The 22,472-nt window shown below is 38.0% G+C and overlaps 2 protein-coding genes across 3 annotated transcripts in view; one reads left to right on the top strand and one right to left on the bottom strand.

The window, feature by feature from the left end:
• Positions 1-1,065, bottom strand: part of LOC137242819 (uncharacterized) — a 29,026-nt gene extending 27,961 nt beyond the window's left edge. The window contains exons 1-2 of the mRNA XM_067770080.1: positions 1,019-1,065; positions 885-959 (exon numbers count right to left, since the gene is read on the bottom strand). Of these exons, the coding sequence (XP_067626181.1) occupies positions 885-907 (23 nt within the window). The 5' untranslated portion in view covers positions 908-959; positions 1,019-1,065. The remainder of the gene's footprint in view (positions 1-884; positions 960-1,018) is intronic.
• LOC137242818 (uncharacterized) overlaps positions 1-22,472 on the top strand; it is a 188,185-nt gene that overhangs the window by 48,392 nt on the left and 117,321 nt on the right. The window lies entirely within an intron of this gene.

The following is a 22,472-nucleotide window of genomic DNA, read 5'->3' on the forward strand; positions in this document are numbered from 1 at the left end:
CCACTTTTGATTGGATCGACTAATGTATAATACACGAAACACTTGTAAGAATGCCATCTGTGGAGTTAGGCACATTTCATATATGTATTTTGACATCAAAACATATTTTGACAATAAAACAGAGAAAATATACTACTTTCACAATACAACTGATATTTATGTTGTCTGTTGGAGATACTTGGAAATAAAGTTAAGACTCTGCCAGCTTTTTCTTTCGCACAAGTCACTTATTCGATACAATATTTCTGAAGAAATTCCTGTAAATTATTTATGAAATGAGTTTATATCGCCGTAGTAACTGCAAAACTTATCGATTTAGTTACTTCCTGGTGATAGACGATAAAATTATCTAATAATTGCTGGCATGGAATCTTTGAAAAGGCATACATAGATATGTTTTTCAACCGACTGCAGAAATAAACTACCGATTTGATAACGTGGCCGAATCGAACCGCTTTGTATTTTTTAAATTTTTTTGAGTGTGAGCGCATAGGTACTGCAAATTATAAATTAGATTCATCGGGCTCAATTTGATTATGCTAGGTTGAACTGTCTGGTCCGCGATGACATCTATTGACTTAATGAGTCCAAAGTGTTATCATAGCGTTTGTTTAAAGAAAAGTGAAAACCCCTGTTTAAATACAGGACCTTTCTTGCAAAATAACTCCGTCCTTTTGGTAATTCTTTCTAGGACCTATGCCACTAGCTGTTTCTAGATGTGATTTAAACACAGGAAATGTTCAAGAACAGGATATATATGTTTCTTTGAATTTATACCAAAAAGACATATAGCAGTATGTAGTTTACCCTTAAATATCTTTTAATTTACAACACTATTGCTTTTTCAATAATTCTGAAAGGATAACTCTAATTTAGTTACTTACATAGCAAACTGATGATTAAGCATTTTGTATAGTATTATCTTGAAACGATCACAAGCAAATATCACTTCTTCGACACTAAAACTGGCAATGTGATATTAAAATTTTTCATGCCTTTTATACTTGTACCTCTTTACCGATTTTTTCAGCGAAAATTTCACACACACACAAAACACATTATACCATTCCAAATAAAAAACAAAAACAGTACCCTACAGAAAAAATTAGAGACAGTCACGCAAAGCGACAGCTTCGCCATATAGGTTTAGGTCCCCCACTTTTTTCTAAGATATAGTAATTTTAATTTTCTACATACTAGCGTCTCTGTTATGTGCATGTCCTAACAAACTGTAAATAAAAGTAAGATGTTTGGCCAATTTTCGTGTATTCACAAAAATGTTTTGTTCGTCACAATTGTCCTACTTATCGATTTAACCCTTGATTGGTCACTCTGTGTTGGTGAAAACTTAAGTGTCAAATGAACCTATCTGATAGGTATCTATCCTGTAGATAAAATTTAACATAACTGGAGATGGTAAAACGGCCCTTAATGACTACCTCCGAACTGGTGCTAATCGGATTCATGGGTAGCCACACTTGTACCAACAACGCTGAAGTCTGAGCAATATGTATTTAAATTAATTAATAAAAGTTTGCGGCTATTTCAGAACCACCTAAGACTTTACCAATTAGGAACGCTTTAAAAAAGTCTACACTGAACTCGCCCTTTGAATGCGTCGTTAACTAATTCAATCGCAGATGGTTTTGAAATAGTCGCAGCCTTTGATTAATTTATTAAAATATATATACATATATTAGCTCGAACCTAAGACGGCCCATACATGACACAAAAGCCATGCGCAAATATAAAACGACGGAATTTGTGCAAATAAAAATTTTGACATACACGGCTCAAAAACACTGCGCAATATTCATTTTTAATGTAGCGCAACAAATGAAACATGTGTTTTAATTGTATAAAAAAGGCACTAATTGTATAAAAAAACACTATTTATTTTCCACAGTGCTGGTAATTCACAGTATAAGTCGAAAAACTCGCACCAGAAGCGTTTATTTTCCATTGTATTTATAATATATATATTTTAGTTGCAAGACCAGCTCAACTCATTGCAGCACTGCGCAATATTCATTTTTCAACTAGCGCAACAAATGAAACATTGTTATAATTGTATAAAAAATTATTATGTATTATTGAATTTGTGTGAATTCCTGTTACAAGCTAGAGATGGTCCTTACGCCTTCGATATTAACATTTTTAAGCAACAATTACTGATGTTGTATTATCAGAAACCACAGGTAAACTGTGTCACATTCACCACACACGAAGAAAAAAGCATGTGCAATATTTGCAGACATGCGTAAATATCAAAATCGTTTTGATTTTAGCACAGTTCTCTGCGCAAATAGCGCAACCAGTGCACACACCGGGCAAATACTTGCGCAAATTGGTAATTGGCACAAGGATACTTTAGCCGTGTAATTGGCGTATAAGCGCAATTGGTACAAGTGTGAGTACTAAATGTCACGCTCTTCATCCGATTTGTACCCGTTCAGCACCGTTCTTTTTTTCTGCTGGGTATTCATAATCGAAATCAAGTCCCTACCTATATGATTCTTGGAATTGTTCTTTGTTCTAAAACCTATTGGCAATTATAAGCTTCAAAAATAAATTATTTACTATTAAGAGACACGTATTGTTTAATTTATCTCATTCGTACACTTTTTTGCATATATTGAAAGTGAGCCAAGCTAACGGAACACAAAACGTTCCAAAAAGGGAAAAAATCAATTTTCATTTCTTTTATCTATCAATATAAGCAGACCCACCAGACGTTGTTCTACCGAACTTTGGTCAATCTACAAAAGTTTTAAGAAGTTTTTCTCCTTCTCGGTCTTTCGTCTAACTTCATCGCTTTCTCCGTCACTATTTTCTCTCTCTAGTTCTTATTCCTCTCTATCCCTTATTCCCAGTCCCAGATCCAGTTACAGTCCCAGCCCAAAAGGCCAAGTCACAGCCTAGTTCCTCCCCTAATCCCAGTTGGTCCCTGGTCCGTTTCCCGGAAAAAAAGTCTCGTAAATACTAATCCAGTCAAAGCGCTGCCTAAATACTATGCTAAATGAAATGAGGAAATTCGATATGAATAAAATTGAATCAGATTGTATGCAAATGAGTAAGACGGTAATATGAATTGTCTGTAGGTGAGGAAGATGACAATATGGAAATTCGATATTCAAAAGTTAGTTGAAGATGGGGAATTTGTGGTAATATTATTCGAGCAAATATGTTGTTCCCTTTTTCTGATGGCCTGGTAAAATCGGCTGTTTTGGGAAAAATGGGCACCTTTCCTGATTCATGTAAAATGGATAGGACCAATAATAAATAAAAAATAAAATAATAAAACAACGAGCGGCATTTGAACCACAAGTTGGAAAAAGAAAAAAATAAATTGATACAAGTGCTTTACACCTGCACCAAATATGCTATTAAATAATTGATTAATGAAACAATACCAATCATCATAATTTATTTACAAAAAATCAGAGAATTAAAATTTGCAATATATTTCCTCTGATCAGAGAATTTTTTAGTAACAGACGAACAGAGAAAATCGTTAAGAGAATTTTCTGTTACGTCTTGCACCCTGTTAAGTTAACATGAATTTTGGGAATAGAGGTGAAGTGCAAGACGTGTCACATGCAAACGGATCGCGGATCGTAAGCAGTGGATGCCAAAAACCTCCTTCTCATTGTGTATAAATTCTCTGCTAACATGTTGGCATTTTATTTTCGTCGCCAGTCGGCCGTCGTCCCACCAACATACATATAATAACACAGCGTGTAAAACAACGGGAAATAATGATATGGGTTGTGCACAAAATTTTAGCGTCGATGTGACAGAATGAAACGCCTTTGATCCAGGCGAAGGATACAAAAAAAAAAAAAAAGAATGTTCCGAAACCCTTTCAACTTTAGTCACTGATCTTGAAACTTTTGTGCTATGGGTTGATTGGGCAATATTTTGTTGTTTTAAGTTATTATTTTTCTAGTTTCTGCCATTTGTTTATGCAAAGCAAACAAAGCACATTAATTAAGGTTTCAATTATGAAATTTACTTGAAAAAAAAACATTTTTAAAGATATTTTTCACCTGTTCAAAAGTAAACGAAGAAGTATTTCTTGGAAATTTAAACTTCGAGATTTAGTGGCGGATGGAATAATACTTTTTAGATTAATTTCCAATTGATTGAAACACGTCTTATATTCTATGGCGAAAAACCAAAAACCAATTGGTTGGTTATCGTATGGTTATGGTTAGAGTGTTATGGTATGGCACCATTGACCAATTACATTGATTTCCATAAGGTTGGTTGGATCAGCTGTTTTATATGGATGTGGATACGTCAACTTTGCCAGGGCTTTTATGCAAAGTTCATCAACTTTTTGCAGATGGTTTGGGCTTCTCTTCCAATTTAACACGGCAAACATTTTTATTTGGTGAAAAATAATACTGCTCTATTTATTTATTTAATTAATTTCATAAATATATGCATAGGCAATACCGCAATGGCAAGACGCAAATCCGCTTTCTGTGTCAGCCACGAAACAATGCAAGACTGCGGGTAGTCCATACGAATGTGCGTTGTCACCAAAGGTTCAATCAAAAAAAAAAAAAAAAAAAAAAAAATCGGTAATGCTGTTTCGTATGAGTGCTATTTAAAGATCCATTTATGTATCTATTATTGAGTTGTGTAAGGTCTAAAGAAGGCTGTGAAGGGATGGGCATTCCCGGGGCCCGATGCCTTAGTAGCTAGGGCTTACGTTTGTTTAGTTAATATACCTAATTCATTCGTACAGTAAAGGGTTTAGTTATAAACATGGAAGGGATCAGTGGAAGGATACAAAAAAAAAAAAAATAAAAGAATGTTCCGAAACACTTTCAATTTTCGTCACTGACCTTAAAACTTTTTTTTTGCTATTGGTTCATTGGGCAATATTTTGTTATTTTTCAGTTATTATTTTTCTAGTTTCTGCCATTTGTTTATACAAAGCAAACAAAGCACATTAATTAAGGTTTCAATTATGAGGTTTTAAAATTAATCACCTATTTATTTGAAAAAAAACTGTTTTTAAGATATTTTTCACCTGTCCAAAAGTAAACAAGGTATTTCTTGGAAATTTTAACTTCGAGATTTATTGGCGGATGGAATAATACTTTTTAGATTAATTTCCAATTGATTGAAACACGTCTTATTATTTTGGATACCTCTCCGGAAGTTACCCATTTCGTCTTTATTCATTATTCTTCATGCATACATGTTTACATTTACATGGATGTGTTGATGGTATATACTTAAGAACTACGCATTGTTGCATTTACAGCTTTACAACTCGGCCAAACCTAATAAGGATCGACCTCGATCATAGATAACACAAATAACTAGTCAATCACAAAAACCAGAGGGCAGCTGAGTCAACTGGCAATTGTTCCCTACCTATCGTTCTCTAGAGTTCTATTTATCACATAAGGACCCTTATAGCGTGGTACAAACTTCTTATTACTCCCGACAGTAGTATCGACATTTCCCACGACAACGTAGTCGCCTACTTTGTATATCTTAGTCCTAGAATGGGCCTTACGGGACCGCTCGGATTCGTATTCTTGCCTAGCTTTAATCAAGTCAGCTTTATTACGAATTTGTACCAAGTCTCGGTCCTCATCCGGAGATATTTTGCTTTGGAAAAATTCGGTAAAATCGTCTATTATTACACCTATCTACTCGACACCGAATAGAAGTCGAATTGGTGTATCCTGACAAGTGCTATGTTTTGAGTTATTTATGGCATACTCCACCTGTTGTTGTTGTAGCAATTTTTCGCCCCACCTAATAGCTGCGACCGATCACAAATTGTCATAAATATCCTCTAACGGGAGTCCAAGGAAACTTGCTGTTTCGACAGGGGTGGACCATAATGAAAGGGGTGTTAGAGGCCTTGGTTCCACATTACAATTAAAGAGATGGTTGGTGTCATGTGGGGACACATTGCAAGCGGGGCATACATTTTGTATGTCGGGGTTGATTCTGGATATGTAAGAGTTTAACCTGTTACAGTATCCAGAACGAAGTTGAGCCAGAGTGACTCTCGTTTCCCAGGGTAGTATGCGTTCCTCTTCCGCAAGTTTTGGGTACTGTTCCTCGAGTACTGGATTCACCGTGCAATTCCTGGCAAAAAGGTCCGACGCCTGTTTGTGGAGTTCACCAAGGACCTGCTTGTGTTTTTTTGCTTCATACGGCTGAGTTCTCAGGTGCCGTATTTCCTCAAAATGCTTACGGAATTGACTCCTTAAGTCCCTAGGCGGTGTTGGCTCATCAATCAGATGTCTGTTGGGATGCCCAGGTTTCTGGGTATTCAGCAGGAACTGTTTGGTTAGCATCTCATTTCTCTCCCTGATGGGGAGTATTCTCGCCTCATTATGTAGATGGTGTTCTGGGGATATAAGAAGACAGCCCGTTGCGGTTCTGAGCGCAGTATTTTGGCAGGCCTGTAGCTTCTTCCAGTGGGTAGTTTTTAGGTTTGGCGACCATATAAGGGACGCGTAGCACGCAAGCGGCTGGCCAATTGCTTTGTATGTGGTAATGAGCGTTTCTTTGTCTTTTCCCCAAGTACTGCCAGCAAGGGATTTGAAGATTTTATTACGGCTCTGGATTTTCGGAACATTTGCGGCTGCGTGCTCACTAAAATATAGATCCTGATCGAACGTCACACCCAAGATTTTGGGGTGTAGGACAGTCGGTAGCGTAGTGCCATCGACGTGGATGTTCAAAATGGTCGACATTTGGTACGTCCAAGTTGTAAATAGGCTCGCGGATGATTTAGTCGGTGATAATTCCAGGTTTCACGAGGCGAAAAAACTGGAGAGATCAGGGAGGTAGCTGTTTATTTTGTTGCAAAGCTCATCGATCTTTGGGCCCGGGCCTGTGGCCATTATTGTGCAGTCAGTTGTGCATAAGAAACGATAGTAACTCCTTCTGGTGGCGAAGGTAGTTTTGATATGTAAAAATTAAACAAAAGTGGGGATAGAACACCACCCTGAGGCACCCCTTGTTTAATTCTTCTTGGCTTTGATATTTCGTTTCTGAATTGCACCGATGCCTGCCGACCACCGAGATAATTTGCGGTCCACCTTTAAAGACATGAGGGAAGGGTAGACCCTTCCAAGTCTTGCAGTAACGTGCCATGGTTGACCGTATCAAAAGCTTTTGATAGGTCTAGCGCTACGAGTACTGTTCTATGGTGGGGCGTCTGATTTAAACCCCAATTTATCTGGGTGCTAATGGCATGCAGCGCGGTGGTGGTGCTATGGAGTTTTCTAAAGCCATGCTGATGACAGGCTAGCTGCAAATTTGCTTTGAAGGGGGGGGGCAAAATGGCTTCAAGCGTCTTAGCTACTGGCGATAGGAGAGATATCGGGCGATATGACTCTCCTATGTTAGCTGGTTTCCCAGGCTTTAGTAGCGGTACCACCTTGGCCATTTTCCGTTTTTTGGGTATGACAAAGGTGGAAAGAGACAGGTTGAAGACATGTGCTAAATATTTGAAACCCTCTTTCCTTAGGCTTTTATGCATCGGCATGGCTATGCCGTCTGGGCCCACTGCTTTGGATGGTTTAGCATGACCGATGGTATCCTCAACCTCTTTGGCGGTGATCGTAATTGGTGACGCGCTGAACTTATGTTTACGTGCGTGGCTGTTGGCCCTCCGTCTATTTTTGTCGACCGTAGAATGCATTATGTATTGTCGGCAGAAAGCGCTCGCGCAATTTTTTCATCCGACAGCACTTTGTCGCCAAAGGCGATGGAAACTTTGTCATTGTGCCTAAGCGGATTCGATAGGGACTTTACAGTGGACCAAAGTTTACCTACACCGGCAGAGATGTTGCAACCGCTTAGGTGCTCCTCCCGATTCGCTCGCTTGTGTTTATCCACAAGCAATCTGATGCGTTGGTTTTATCCCTTATTTGGGGATCGCCGGGATCGAGCTGTCTTATAAGGTCACGTTCTCTCGCTAAACTTGCGGCCTCCGACGGGGAGTGGGGCCGAATTTCGGGAATTCTACCGGCGGGAATGAAACGAGCCATGGCGGATTCAATGACCTTGCGGAAAGCACGCTCCCCTTGGCGGGCATCAGTTGGGATAGGGAGGGCAGGAAAGCGGCTGTCTGTAAAGGATTTGTATTCGTCCCACTTTCCTTTTTTAAATTTAATGAAAGTGCTTTTTCCTGCTACGATGAAGTCGGCGGGACGCTCGAGCGAAATAAGTATAGGCAGGTGGTCGGATGCCAATGTTACCATCACCTGCCAGTTGACGCAGTTTACGAGTTCTGCGCTCACGATTGAAATATCCGGCGAACTGTGACAGCTTCCTACCATACGTGTGGGGGCGTCTCCGTTTATAGTGCAGAACGCCGTTTCTTCTATTTGATCCGCTAACATCTCACCCCTACTGTCGACCCGCAAGTTTGAATGCCATTGATCGTGATGGGCATTGAAATCGCCTAAGATAATGCGATTGTTTCCAGTGAGTATGCCGCTGATATCAGGGCGGTATCCACTGGGGCAACAGGTGACAGGAGGGATGTAGATGTTGATGATTTCTAGATTTGCATCGCCTGACCGGACAGATAATCCTTGACGTTCCAAGACACTGTACCTGCGGTCGATGTCGGGATCAAATATATGATATTGCACAGTGTGGTGTATGATAAACGCGAGGCCGCCTCCATTTCCGCTCTCGCGATCTTTTCTGTGGACATTATACACAGAACAGGTCTGCAATGCAGATCTTGCTGTGAGTTTAAGTCTCTTGAATTGCAGCAATGCGGATGTTGTGCCGCTACATGAAGTCGACTATCTCCGTGATCTTCCCAGTTAATCCATTACAGTTTAACTGCAGAATTCACTCTGGGAGTAAGTGACGGGTGACTACTGGGTTGTGGAAGGCCAGCACGCGATTGCTGTTGAGGCCCTGGGACTGGACGTCTTTGGGTAGGCATTGGGGTACCCGGTGTATTTGGGTATGCGGCCTGGCAACATGGCGCAATGAAAGGCGTCGGGGGTTGCCGTCGCGAAGACCAGAACATCTAGGAAAGTGGCATCGTCCATGGCAGGAGCTGCATTGGGCGGATGTCGCAAACGTATATATTATGTGGTGGCAAACGGTGCAAAGGGAGGTAGGGACTAAGAGTATGTTTCCCTGACCTACATATTTCACCTCAAGTAGCTTTTTAATTCAGTCGTCATGGCTCACCTCGTCCGTAAGTTTACCTAGCATAGACTTTTATACCTTACTCACTCTCTCCACTTGTCCGTTGGCTTGTGGAGAGCAGACAACAACTTATATATGACCTATATTTGGCTTTAATAAGAAAACACCAAACTCTAAGGAGATAAAGCAGGTTCCCCTATCACTAATAGTTCTTCTCGGTCTATGAAGTATTTTTCTAAAGCAACAATGACTTCTGGAGTATTGTAGAATTGGTGGGATAGAGTTTTACAAATTTAGTGAAGGCATCTACTTCGCTTTGACTTAATATACGGCAGTGGTCCAAAGTGATCTATATGAACTGTGTCGAACGGCAGAGGAGTTTTGGGGAAGCAAATAATGTCTTATCCCTCGCTTGTGGTGGTATAACGTACGCTATACATTTCAGACAATTTCTGATAAACTTCTCTACTATTGCCCGCATGTTTGGGAACCAATAATACAGGCACAGTTTGCTCAGTGTTTTGTCCACTGACAGATGACCTATATTTTTATACTCAGTTGAGCAGAGCTCACAGAGTATATTAAGTTTGATTGGATAACGGTTGGTTGTACATATATAAAAGAATCGAGATAGATATAGACTTCCATATAATAATAATAATAATACCCAACGGATTAAACCCTCCAAAGCCCGCCCGACCGGCGCGAGGGGCGCATCCGCATGACGCACGGATTTGTTATTGCCGAGTTGTTGATAGGCGGAGGTTTGTTAAGCGTCGAGATCTAAAACTGCTCAGCTACAGAATAAAAATCATCAGCTGAGTACTATACATAACAGTTAGAAATTACATACAAATTATACATATATATACTACATTGTTAAATAAGTGAACATTTTTAATTTATTTGATTTTTTTTTTTTTTTTTTTTGTTAAGAGTTAAGATAGGATAAGACAGTTTTCTTTATGGTAAAAAGTGAATCCGTTATATCAAATGAATTAGAATGAGTGTTAAAATCATGACACAAACACCGAAAAGATTCATTTAATTCGAAATTAGTTCTACACTGACTCAAAAGAAGAGGTTTGTAATGTCTTGACACCCGTGATGGGACGTTGAAATTTACTTCGTTCAAAAGAATTGGACTAGAAATCAGTCCATTCAGGAGTTTAGCCATAAATATAACGCCTAGCATTTCTCTACGACTTGCAAGAGTTGGAAGATTGATAAGCTTTAACCGACTAGTATAAGGTGGAAGATTATACGCAGAGTCCCACTGAAAATTCCTTAAAGAGAAAAGTAGAAATTGCTTTTGTATTGATTCAAGTCTATCTGCATGAACTCGATATTGTGGATTTCAGACTATTGATCCGTATTCTAGTATCGGTCTAACTAAGGTGATGAAAAGGGCTTTAATAATAATAATAATAATAAACCCAACGGATTAATACCCTCCAAAGCCCGCCCAACCGACACGAGGGGCGCATCCGCATGACGCACGGATTTGTTTTTGTTTTTGCCGAGTTGTTGATAGGCGGAGGTTTGTTAAGCGTCGAGATCTAAAACTGCTCAGCTACAGAATAAAAATCATCAGCTGAGTATTATATACATAACAGTAGAAAATTATACATATAGTAAATTGTTAAATAAGTTAAGGATTTAGCATATAAAGATTTTTATTTTTTATTTTTATTTTTATTTTGTTACGAGTTAAGATAGGATAGGACAGTTTTCCTTATAGTAAAAAGTGAATCCGTTATATCAAATGAATTCGAGTGAGAGTTAAAATCATAACACAAACACCGGAAAGGTTCATTTAATTCGAAGTTAGTTCTACACTGCCTCAAAAGAAGAGGTTTGTAATGTCTTGACGCTCGTGATGGGATATTGAAGTTTACTTCGTTCAAAAGAAAGGGGCTAAAAATTAGTCCATTCAGTAGTTTAGCCATAAATAATACTCCTAGCATTTCTCTACGGCTAGCGAGAGTTGGAAGATTGATAAGCCTTAACCGACTAGTATAAGGTGGAAGATTATATGCAGAGTCCCAATGAAAATTCCTTAAAGAAAAAAGTAAAAATTGCTTCTGTATTGACTCAAGCCTATCTGCATGAACTTGATATCGCGGATTCCAGACTACTGATCCGTATTCTAGTATCGGCCTAACCAATGTGGTAAAAAGGGCTTTGGTTACATAAGGGTCACTAAATTCTTTAGACCATCTCTTCACGAATGATAGAACACCTCTAGCCTTATTGGCAGTAGTCATAATATGAAGGTTGAAACTAAGTTTAGCATCCATCGTAACTCCCAAGTCAACAAAATAATTTACTGATGCAAGACAAAAATTATCAATTACGTAAGAGGCTGCTGGCAAAGATCTCCGAGAGAAGCACATGAACTTACATTTATTGATGTTCAGCGGCATTGAATTCGCGTTGCACCAAGCAACTAAGCAGTTTAAATCCGCTTGAAGCAATGGACGTTCTTCAATAGACTCATAATACCTAAAAAGTTTTACATCATCAGCATACATTAAAATTTTGGAATATTTTATTATGGTACAAATATCATTAATAAATAGCAAGAACAGAATTGGACCGAGATGACTGCCCTGTGGGACGCCAGAGGGAACATTAATGACCTCTGAAAGAGTATTTTTAAAAATTACTTGTTGCGTTCTACCGCAGAGATAAGAAGATATACACTGAGTGAGACCTGGTTGGAAACCAAGTCGATCCAGCTTGTGGATAAGCAATGAATGGGAAACTTTGTCAAATGCTTTACTGAAATCAGTGTAAATAACATCGGTGTGAAGATTTTCTCTAAATCCATTAGAAACATGCGTTGTGAATTCAAGTAGGTTGGTAATGGTAGATTTGCCTCTACAGAATCCATGTTGAGAGTTTGCAATCAATGCAGAAATGGAAAATGTTAGCTGATTAGTAACAATGGCTTCAAACACCTTTGGGATGGCAGACAATTTTGCAATTCCTCGATAATTTTCTACACATGACCTACTGCCGTTTTTGTGGAGGGGTATTAGAAAAGATTCCTTCCAAGCAAAAGGAAAAACTCCATGTTTTAGGGACATGTTGAATAAATCAGTTAGGGGCAGATAAATGTGTTCTGCACATCTTTTGAGAAAACATGTGGGAATTAGATCAGGACCGTATTTATAAGATTCCTTCAAAGAAGTTAAATATGTAAGAACCTCTTCTGGAGATATTGATGGAATATTAATTGCGTTAAGTGAGTCAAGTTCATACGGGTATTCACTAGACAAAGAAATTAATTCAGCGGAATAGTTAGATTTGAAAAATTGTGCAAATAAATTAGCAATAACTTGATCGTCGCTAGAGAAATCATCACGGTATTTCATACCAGAAGGAAAGCCTTTAACCCTACGTTTAGAGTTCACGAAATTATAGAAAGCTTTCGGATTGCAAGTTATTTTCTTTTTCATGGCACAGAGATAGGTATTGTAACACTTTTTATTTAATTCAAAATATTTATGACGCAATATAGAGTACTTCAAGTAGTCGGAGTGTGACCCCGTCTTCTTGTACAGCTTGAAGGAACGCGTTTTTTTGTTTTTTAAAGATTTCAGTTCTTTGGTGTACCATATTTGGACTAGTTCAGTGAAAACACGTTTACGCTTAGGTACATGTCTGTCCAGAATAGCGTGAATGACGGCGTTGAAGTCAGAAACGTTTTTGTCAATATCTGCACCGTATTTGGGCCAAACTATTGTAGATAAAATTTGGTTGAGTTTATTAAAATTAGCCTTCGCGAATTCGAATCTAAAACTAGAGTTGGTTTCTGTGGTAGTGCAACTCCGAGAACTTTCTTCCAATTCGTAAACTATTTCCAGCGAAGGATGGTAAGGATCCTCAGGTACAGTAAGAGGTTCACCCCTCCTAAGAATGGATTTTGAAGTATCATCAACAAATACCAGATCAAGTACCCTCCCGTACATGTTTGGAACTATATTTATCTGTCTTAGGCAAAGTTCAGTTATTTCTGCTAAAAAGTCGATGCTGGAGAATTTTGAAGAAACCGGTACAATACCATGGTCGGATGTGGTCCATGATACGTGCGGAAGATTAAAATCACCCAAGATAATTATCGAGTCAATAGGCTTCAACAATGAACTGATATCTTTCAGTAACGAAGTATGGTTCATATACACCGAGGGATCTGATGATGGTGGGATATAGCAAATGGCAATATAGGTAAAACCTATTCCCAGCTGGGTTCTAATGCACTTAAATTCCGTAGCTTCAGTAACAGGTAAATTTACCTCAGCGGAAGGTATAGAAGAATGTACCGCGAGCAAAACTCCACCTCCAACTCTGTTCAAGCGGTCATTTCTATATATTTTGTAATCATTGCAAAGAATCTCCGAATTAAAAATATGAGGCTTTAACCAAGTTTCAGTAAAAGCGATGATATTGTAATTACAGTTAAATGATCTCAAGTATAGATCAGTTAGTTTTGTGTTTAGGCCTCTTACATTTTGATAAAATATATTAAGGACAGGTTTACTATTTAGTTTTTTGCAGCATTATTGGTTTGAGGAACGGTAGCAAGATTACGAATATTAACGTTGCGTCTATGCTCGAATTCACGTACAAAGGCTCCGGGTGGCCAAAATGAATTATTCAAAATTGTTTCAAAATGTTGCGCAGTAGTTACATAAGGGTCACCAAATTCTTTGGACCACCGTTTCACGTATGAAAGAACACCTCTTGCCTTATTGACAGTAGCATTAATATGAAGGTTGAAACTAAGTTTAGCATCTATCGTGACTCCCAAGTCCTCAAAATAGTTTACTGATAGAAGACAAAAATTATTAATTACGTAAGAGGCTGCTGGCAAAGATCTTCGAGATAGGCACATGAATTTGCATTTATTGAGGTTCAGCGGCATTGAATTTACGTTGCACCAAGTAACTAGGCAGTTTAAATCCCCTTGAAGCAAGGGACGTTCTTCGATAGACGCATAAGACCTAAAAAGTTTTACATCATCAGCATACATTAAGATTTTGGAATATTTTATAGTGGTACAGATATCATTAATAAATAGCAAGAACAGAATTGGACCAAGGTGGCTGCCTTGTGGGACGCCAGAGGGAACATCGATGACATTTGAAAAAGTATTTTTAAAAATAACTTTTTGCGTTCGACCGCAGAGATACGACGAGATCCACTGGGTGAGACCAGGTTGGAAGCCAAGCCGATCCAGCTTGTAGATAAGTAAGGAGTGGGATACTTTGTCAAATGCTTTACTGAAATCAGTATAAATAACATCTGTGTGAAGATTTTCTCTAAATCCCTTAGAAACATGAGTTGTGAATTCAAGTAGATTAGTAATGGTAGATTTGCCTTTACAGAATCCGTGTTGCGGTTCTGCAATCAAAGTAGAAATGGAAAATGTTAGCTGATTGGTAACGATAGCTTCAAACCACTTTGGGATGGCCGACAACTTTGCTATTCCTCGATAGTTCTCTACACACGACCTACTACCACTTTTGTGAAGGGGTATGAGAAAAGATTCCTTCCAAGCAGAAGGAAAGACTCCACTTCTTAGGGACATATTGAATAAATCAGTTAGTGGCTGATAAATGTGCTCAGCGCATTTTTTAAGAAAACAAGTAGGAATTAAATCAGGACCGTACTTGTAAGATTCTTTCAAAGACGTTAAATATGAAAAAACTTCATCCGATATATTTCTGGAATATTAATGGTGTTAAGTGAGTTAAGCTGAAATGGATATTCATTTGAAAAAGTATTAAATTCATTGGAATAGTTGGACTTGAAAAATTGTGCAAAGAAGTTAGCAATATTTTGATCGTCGCTAGACAAATCACCCTGGTATTTTAAAGCAGAGGGAAACCCTTTAACCCTACGTTTAGAGTTCACGAAATTATAGAAAGCTTTCGGATTGCAAGTTATTTTCCTTTTCATCTTACAGATGTACGTATTATAGCACTTTTTGTTTAATTCAAAATATTTATGACGCAAAATAGAGTAATGCAAGTAATCGGAGTGAGAGCCCGACCTTTTGTATAATTTGAAGAAGCGAGATTTTCTGTTTTTTAAGGACTTCAGCTCTTTAGTGAACCATATTTGGACTGATTCGGTAGACACACGTTTTCGCTTAGGTACGTGTTTTTCCAAAATACCGTAAATGGTGGTATAAAAGTCAGAAACATTTTTGTCAATATCAACACCATATTTGGGCCAAGCCACTGTAGATAAAGTTTGATTAAGTTTACTAAAATTAGCCTTCGCGAATTGAAATCTGAAACTAGAGTCGTATTTAGTAGCAATGCTACTCGGAGAATTTCTTTCGAATTCGTATGCTATTTCCAGGGAAGGATGGTAAGGGTCTTCAGGTACAGTAAGAGGTTCACCCCGGCTTAGAGTATATTTTGATGTATCATCGACAAATACCAAATCAAGGGTCCTCCCGAACATGTTAGGAATTATATTTATCTGTTTAAGGCAAAGTTCAGTTATTTCGGCTAAAAATTCGTTGTTGGACAGGTTAGAAGAAATAGGTACAATATTCTGATCAGATATGGTCCATAATACATGCGGGATATTAAAGTCACCCAGGACTATCATCGAATCAATGGGCTTCATCAATGAATTAACAATTTTGAGCAGGGAAATATGATCCATATACACCGAAGGATCAGAAGATGGTGGGATATAGCAGACCGCGATATAGACACAACCCATTCCGAGATTGATTCTAATGCATTTGAATTCTGTAGAATCAATAATGGGTAAATTAACCTCAGCTGAAGGTACAGAAGAATGTACCGCAAGCAAAACTCCACCTCCAATTCTGTTCAAGCGGTCATTTCTGTATATTTGGTAATCATGGCAAAGAATCTCTGAATTAAATACATGAGGTTTTAGCCAAGTTTCAGTTAATGTTGTAATTGCAGTTAAACGATTTCAAATACAATTCAGTTAGTTTAGTGTTTAAACCTCTAACATTTTGATAAAACAAATTTAGGACCGATTTAACATTCAGTTTTTTGATGCAATATTGTTATGTGGAAGTGTAGCAAGATTTGAAATATTAGTATTACGCCTACGCTCGAATTCCCGCACAAAAGCACCGGGCGGCCAAAAAGAATTATTTAATATAGTATCAAAATGTTGTGCGGGTACATCAATCCTAAAAGACGAAATATCCCTAGGATAGTTAAAATTGAATTTTCGAACTGTCACGTTTTCAAATTTAAGCTTAGCGATGATGTACGACTTTAGGCCCTCTTCTGTGGTGTCTTTATCAAATCTTGACACAAAAACAGATTTTTTAATAGGGACAACAATAAGATTGTTAGACGGCGGTTCGGATTCCGTAGAAGGGTTTTGTGGATCTTGATTATCTTTTGCAGAATATTTTTTAGGTTTTGTTAAAGAAACCTTGGATGAAGATGGCTGAGCTGGTAAGGGATTTGGAGATGCCAGATTTATTAATTCGATAGTTGCGGGTGCTGTAACTACGGGTGGAGGAACTTCAGCAACGGCATTGAGTGTCGGAGCACTTGAGGAGTCATTACAATTTCTATGTTGGTTTACGTTAGTTAAGTCATCCGGATATTTGAAAGACTTAAATAAGTTTTCATACTGGATGAATTTCTTGGACAGTGCGTCAATTTCCCTGCCTATTTCAGAGAACCCATCACGAGCCTGTTTGAAAACTTTGAAAAGATCAATCTCAGTTGGTCTACATTTCAAACAAGCCCAACGAACTCCCTTATCACTATCGTTGAGAGCGTCAACCACTCTTGCTGACAAACCGGCACATTTCATATGGGCGAGCCCATCGCAAAGCCAGCATGACACGAAGGGATGGGAATCACTTTTTATCAAGCAGTTCGCATATAGGCAAGATATTTTAATAAAAATTAAGAGACAGAAAAAAGAAATTAATAAAATAGTGAGAGTAAGTTGATTAATTGAAAAATAACACAGCGGGTTATATAGAAAAAATAAAAAAAAAACAGTTTGGATGCACTGTATGAGCAGTTTGAGATGCACTGTGATAACACTGAACAAACCGCGCAAACAGCTGTGACACTAAGAAAGAGAAATGAAGTGTGCGCGCAAAATCAAAAATAAAAACAATTACACTATTAAAACTGATGCCTATCAACAGCAACAACACAATGCAATGCAGAAAACACTCGGCAAATCAATTGTATGTAAATAAGTGTGTGTATATGCAAATTAATGAAAAATTAGTTTTTATATTAAATATTTAACTAAAACAACTGAAATTAATTGAATTTCTTTAATTAGCACACTTAATGAATTCACTTCACTACTTATGTCAACAATAAAACTATCTTTAACAATATTAAACAATTTGTTTATCAAAAAAGACAAGAGCACAGATACAAAACAAACTATACAGCTTGACGTTTGCACGTAATCAGGATCGAAAAAAAATTTGATTGAGCCATGTCCGTCCGTCTGTCCGTCCGTCCGTTAACACGATAACTTGAGTAAATTTTGAGGTATCTTGATGAAATTTGCATGTAGGTTCCTGAGCACTCATCTCAGATCGCTATTTAAAATGAACGATATCGGACTATAACCACGCCCACTTTTTCGATATCGAAAATTTCGAAAAACCGAAAAAGTGCAATAATTCATTACAAAAGACAGCTAAAGCGACGAAACTTGGTAGATGAGTTGAACTTATGACGCAGAATAGAAAATTAGTAAAATTTTGGACAATGGGCGTGGCACCGCCCACTTTAATAGAAGGTAATTTAAAATTTTTGCAAGCTGTAATTTGGCAGTCGTTGAAGATATCATGATGAAATTTGGCAGGCACGTTACCCCTATTACTATATGTACGCTTAATAAAAATTAGCAAAATCGGAGACGGACCACGCCCACTTTTAAAAAAAAAAATTTTTTAAAGTAAAATTTTAACAAAAAATGTAATATCTTTAAAGTATATAAGTAAATTATGTCAACATTCAACTCCAGTAATAATATGGTGCAACAAAATTCAAAAATAAAAGAAAATTTCAAAATGGGCGTGGCTCCGCCCTTTTTCATTTAATTTGTCTAGAATACTTTTAACGCCATAAGTCGAACAAAAATTAACCAATCCTTTTGAAATTTGGTAGGGGCATAGATTTTATGACGTTAATTGTTTTCTGTGAAAATGGGCGAAATCGGTTGATGCGACGCCCAGTTTTTATACACAGTCGTCCGTCTGTCCTTCCGCATGGCCGTTAACACGATAACTTGAGCAAAAATCGACATATCTTTAATAAACTTAGTTCACGTGCTTACCTAAACTCCCTTTTCTTGGTATGAAAAATGAACGAAATCCGACTATGACCACGCCCACTTTTTCGATATCGAAATTACGAAAAATGAAAAAATGCCATAAATCTAATACCAAAAAGGGATGAAACATGGTAAGGTAATTGGATTGTTTTATTGACGCGAAATATAACTTTAGAAAAAACTGTATAAAATGGTTTTGACACCTACCATATTAAGTAGAAGAAAATGAAAAAGTTCTGCAGGGCGAAATAAAAAACCCTTAAAATCTTGGCCGGTATTACATATATAAATAAATTAGCGGTACCCAACAGATGATGTTCTGGGTCACCCTGGTCCACATTTTGGTCGATATCTGGAAAACGCCAACGAACCAAGGCCCTCTCCCTTTTAAAATGACTCATTAACACCTTTCGTTTGATACCCATATCGTACAAACAAATTCTAGAGTCATCCCTTGTCCACCTTTATTGCGATACCTCGAAAAGGCGTCCACCTATAGAACTAAGGCCCACTCCCTTTTAAAATACTCATTAACTCCTTTCGTTTGATACCCATATTGCACAAACGAGTTCTAGAGTCACCCCTGGCCCACCTTTATGGCGATATCTCGAAACGGCGTCCACCTATGGAACTAAGGATTACTCCCTTTTAAAATACTCATTAACACCTTTCTTTTGATACCCATATTGTACAAACAAATTCTAGGGTCACCCCTGGTCCACCTTTATGGCGATATCTCGAAAATGCGACCACCTATACAACAACCACCACTCCCTTTTAAAACCCTCATTAATACCTTTAATTTGATACCCATATCGTACAAACATATTCTAGAGTCACCCCTGGCCCACCTTTATGGCGATATTTCGAAACGGCGTCCACTTATAGAACTAAGGCCCACTCCATTTTAAAATACTCATTAACACCTTTCGTTTGATGCCCATATTGTACAACCAAATTCTAGGGTCACCCCTGGTCCACCTTTATGGCGATATCTCGAAACGGCGTCCACCTATGGAACTAAGGATTACTCCCTTTTAAAATACTCATTAACACCTATCTTTTGATACCCATATTGTACAAACAAATTCTAGGGTCACCCCTGGTCCACCTTTATGGCGATATCTCGAAACGACGTCCACCTATGGAACTAAGGATTACTCCCTTTTAAAATACTCATTAACACCTTTCATTTGATACCCATAACGTACAAACGCGTTCTATAGTCACCCCTGGTCAACCTTTATGGCGATATCTCGAAAAGGCGACCACCTATACAACAACCACCACTCCCTTTTAAAACCCTCATTAATACCTTTAATTTGATACCCATATCGTACAAACACATTCTAGAGTCACCCCTGTTCCACCTTTATGGCGATATTTCGAAACGGCATCCACCTATAGAACTAAGGCCCGCTCCCTTTTAAAATACTCATTAACACCATTCGTTTGATGCCCATATTGTACAAACAAATTCTAGGGTCACCCCTGGTCCACCTTTGTGGCGATATCTCGTAACGGCGTCCACCTATGGAACTAAGGATTACTCCCTTTTAAAATACTCATTAACACCTTTCATTTGATACCCATATTGTACAAACGTATTCTAGAGTCGGCGGCCACCGTGGTGTGATGGTAGCGTGCTCCGCCTATCACACCGTATGCCTCGGGTTCAACTCCAGGGCAAAGCAACATCAAAATTTTAGAAATAAGGTTTTTCAATTAGAAGAAAATTTTTCTAAGCGGGGTCGCCCCTCGGCAGTGTTTGGCAAGCGCTCCGGGTGTATTTCTGCCATGAAAAGCTCTCAGTGAAAACTCATCTGCCTTGCAGATGCCGTTCGGAGTCGGCATAAAACATGTAGGTCCCGTCCGGCCAATTTGTAGGGAAAATCAAGAGGAGCACGACGCAAATTGGAATAGAAGCTCGGCCTTAGATCTCTTCGGAGGTTATCGCGCCTTACTTTTATTTATTTTTATTCTAGAGTCAACCCTGATCCACCTTTATGGCTATATCCCTAAATGGCGTCCACCTACAGAACTATGGCCCACTCCCTCATAAAATACTCTTTAATGCCTTTCATTTGATACACATTCCAGGGTTTCCCTCGGTTCATTTTCCTACATGGTTATTTTCCCTTATGTTGTCACCATAGCTCTCAACTGAGTACATTACATACTCGGTTACACCCGAACTTAGCCTTCCTTACTTGTTATGTATCAATTTTATAACATTCTTCTCCTTCTTATAAGGTACGTAGAGAGTACTTTTGCTTTTCGGATTTTTCTTATAAACAAGTCCATCTCCTAAGTCGTAATCTCTTACTTCTTCTTGCTCCAAATGGTTTATCGCGCTCCTCGGCTACCTGTACGTGGAGTTCAACTTCATCCGTGTTTATGATCGAAGCAATCTGTCTTCCAATATACAACTTTGAATTAAGTATATGTGTTTTTTGCACATTTATTTAGTACTACTGTGCAAATTTTACCCAAGGTCAATGTAATAAAATTTGTTGATATTATTACTTTCAAATCCCCTCTATTTAGCTACCTGGCCATCAAATATCATAGTAAAATCACAAAAGTGAATGTGGCACATTAAGCAATGATCACACAAGCTGCACGTTTTGACGTTAGCATTTAACCCATTTGCGCTCTCTGTACTATATAAACGACACCAATACAAGCCATGCCTAAAACTTTGCTACGACTTTTATAACAAAACTATTTAGATGTGCACCCACCTTGTAATATTATCTTCGTTTTGCCTAAGATTACAGATAAATTGGTATAACGGATGACTCCCGATTTTGGCATTTGCACATGCAGTTTTCACATCGGAGTTAGTCAGAAGAAAAATTAGCGATTTTTCATTAAAATATTGGAATTACCATTTAAATATTCATAATTTTAAAGTGTAAAAAGACATGTGTAAAAGGGCATGGTCCTTCTCCGATTTTGCTAATTTTTATTAAGCGTACATATAGTAATATGAGTAACGTTCCTACCAAATTTCATCATGATATCTTCAACGACTGCCAAATTACAGCTTGCAAAATTTTAAATTACCTTCTTTTAAAAGTGGGCGGTGCCACGCCCATTGTCCAAAATTTTACTAATTTTCTATTCCGCGTCATAATTTCAACTCATCTACCAAGTTTCGTCGCTTTATCTGTCTTTTGTAATGAATTATCGCACTTTTTAGGTTTTTCGAAATTTTCCATATCGAAAAAGTGGACGTGGTTATAGTCCGATATCGGTCATTTTAAATAGCGATCTGAGATGAGTGCTCAGGAACCTACATACCAAATTTCATCAAGATACCTCAATATTTACTCAAGTTATCGTGTTAACGGACGGACGGACGGACGGACATGGCTCAATCAAATTTTTTTTCGATCCTGATTATTTTGATATATGGAAGTCTATATCTATCTCGATTCCTTTATATATGTACAACCAACCGTTATCCAATCAAACTTAATATACTCTGTGAGCTCTGCTCAACTGAGTATAAAAACATTAAAAACATACATCATCACAATATAATCATTACCATCTGACTATCAGGGTAGCTTTGTCAATACGAAAAATTATTGTTTTGTAAACAAACAATGTAAGCGGCCGCTATGTTTTCCGTATCTTCGCGTTTATTAATCGTCTTTCCATAATTCTCAGGCTCTCAAGTGTATATCTTGTTGCTTCTCTCTTTTCCTTATCAATAATTTTCGTGTTGGTAAAGTCAGCTGAGTGTCCACTTGTTAATATATGTTGCGCTAGTGCTGTACTTATTTTTTGTTTTCTGATATCCGCTTCATGCTCGCCTAGTCTAACTGAAAAAGGTCGTTTTGTAGTACCAGATATAGATACCATTCTACATTCGTCGTTTTCATCGCCTTTGCATGTTACCTCGTATATAACATTGTTTTGTTGTTGGTGTTCTAAGGGATGCTTTGTTCTTGTATATATTGTGG

This window comes from Eurosta solidaginis, chromosome 2 (genome assembly GCF_040869045.1).
Source record: "Eurosta solidaginis isolate ZX-2024a chromosome 2, ASM4086904v1, whole genome shotgun sequence".
NCBI classification, from domain to species: domain Eukaryota; kingdom Metazoa; phylum Arthropoda; class Insecta; order Diptera; family Tephritidae; genus Eurosta; species Eurosta solidaginis.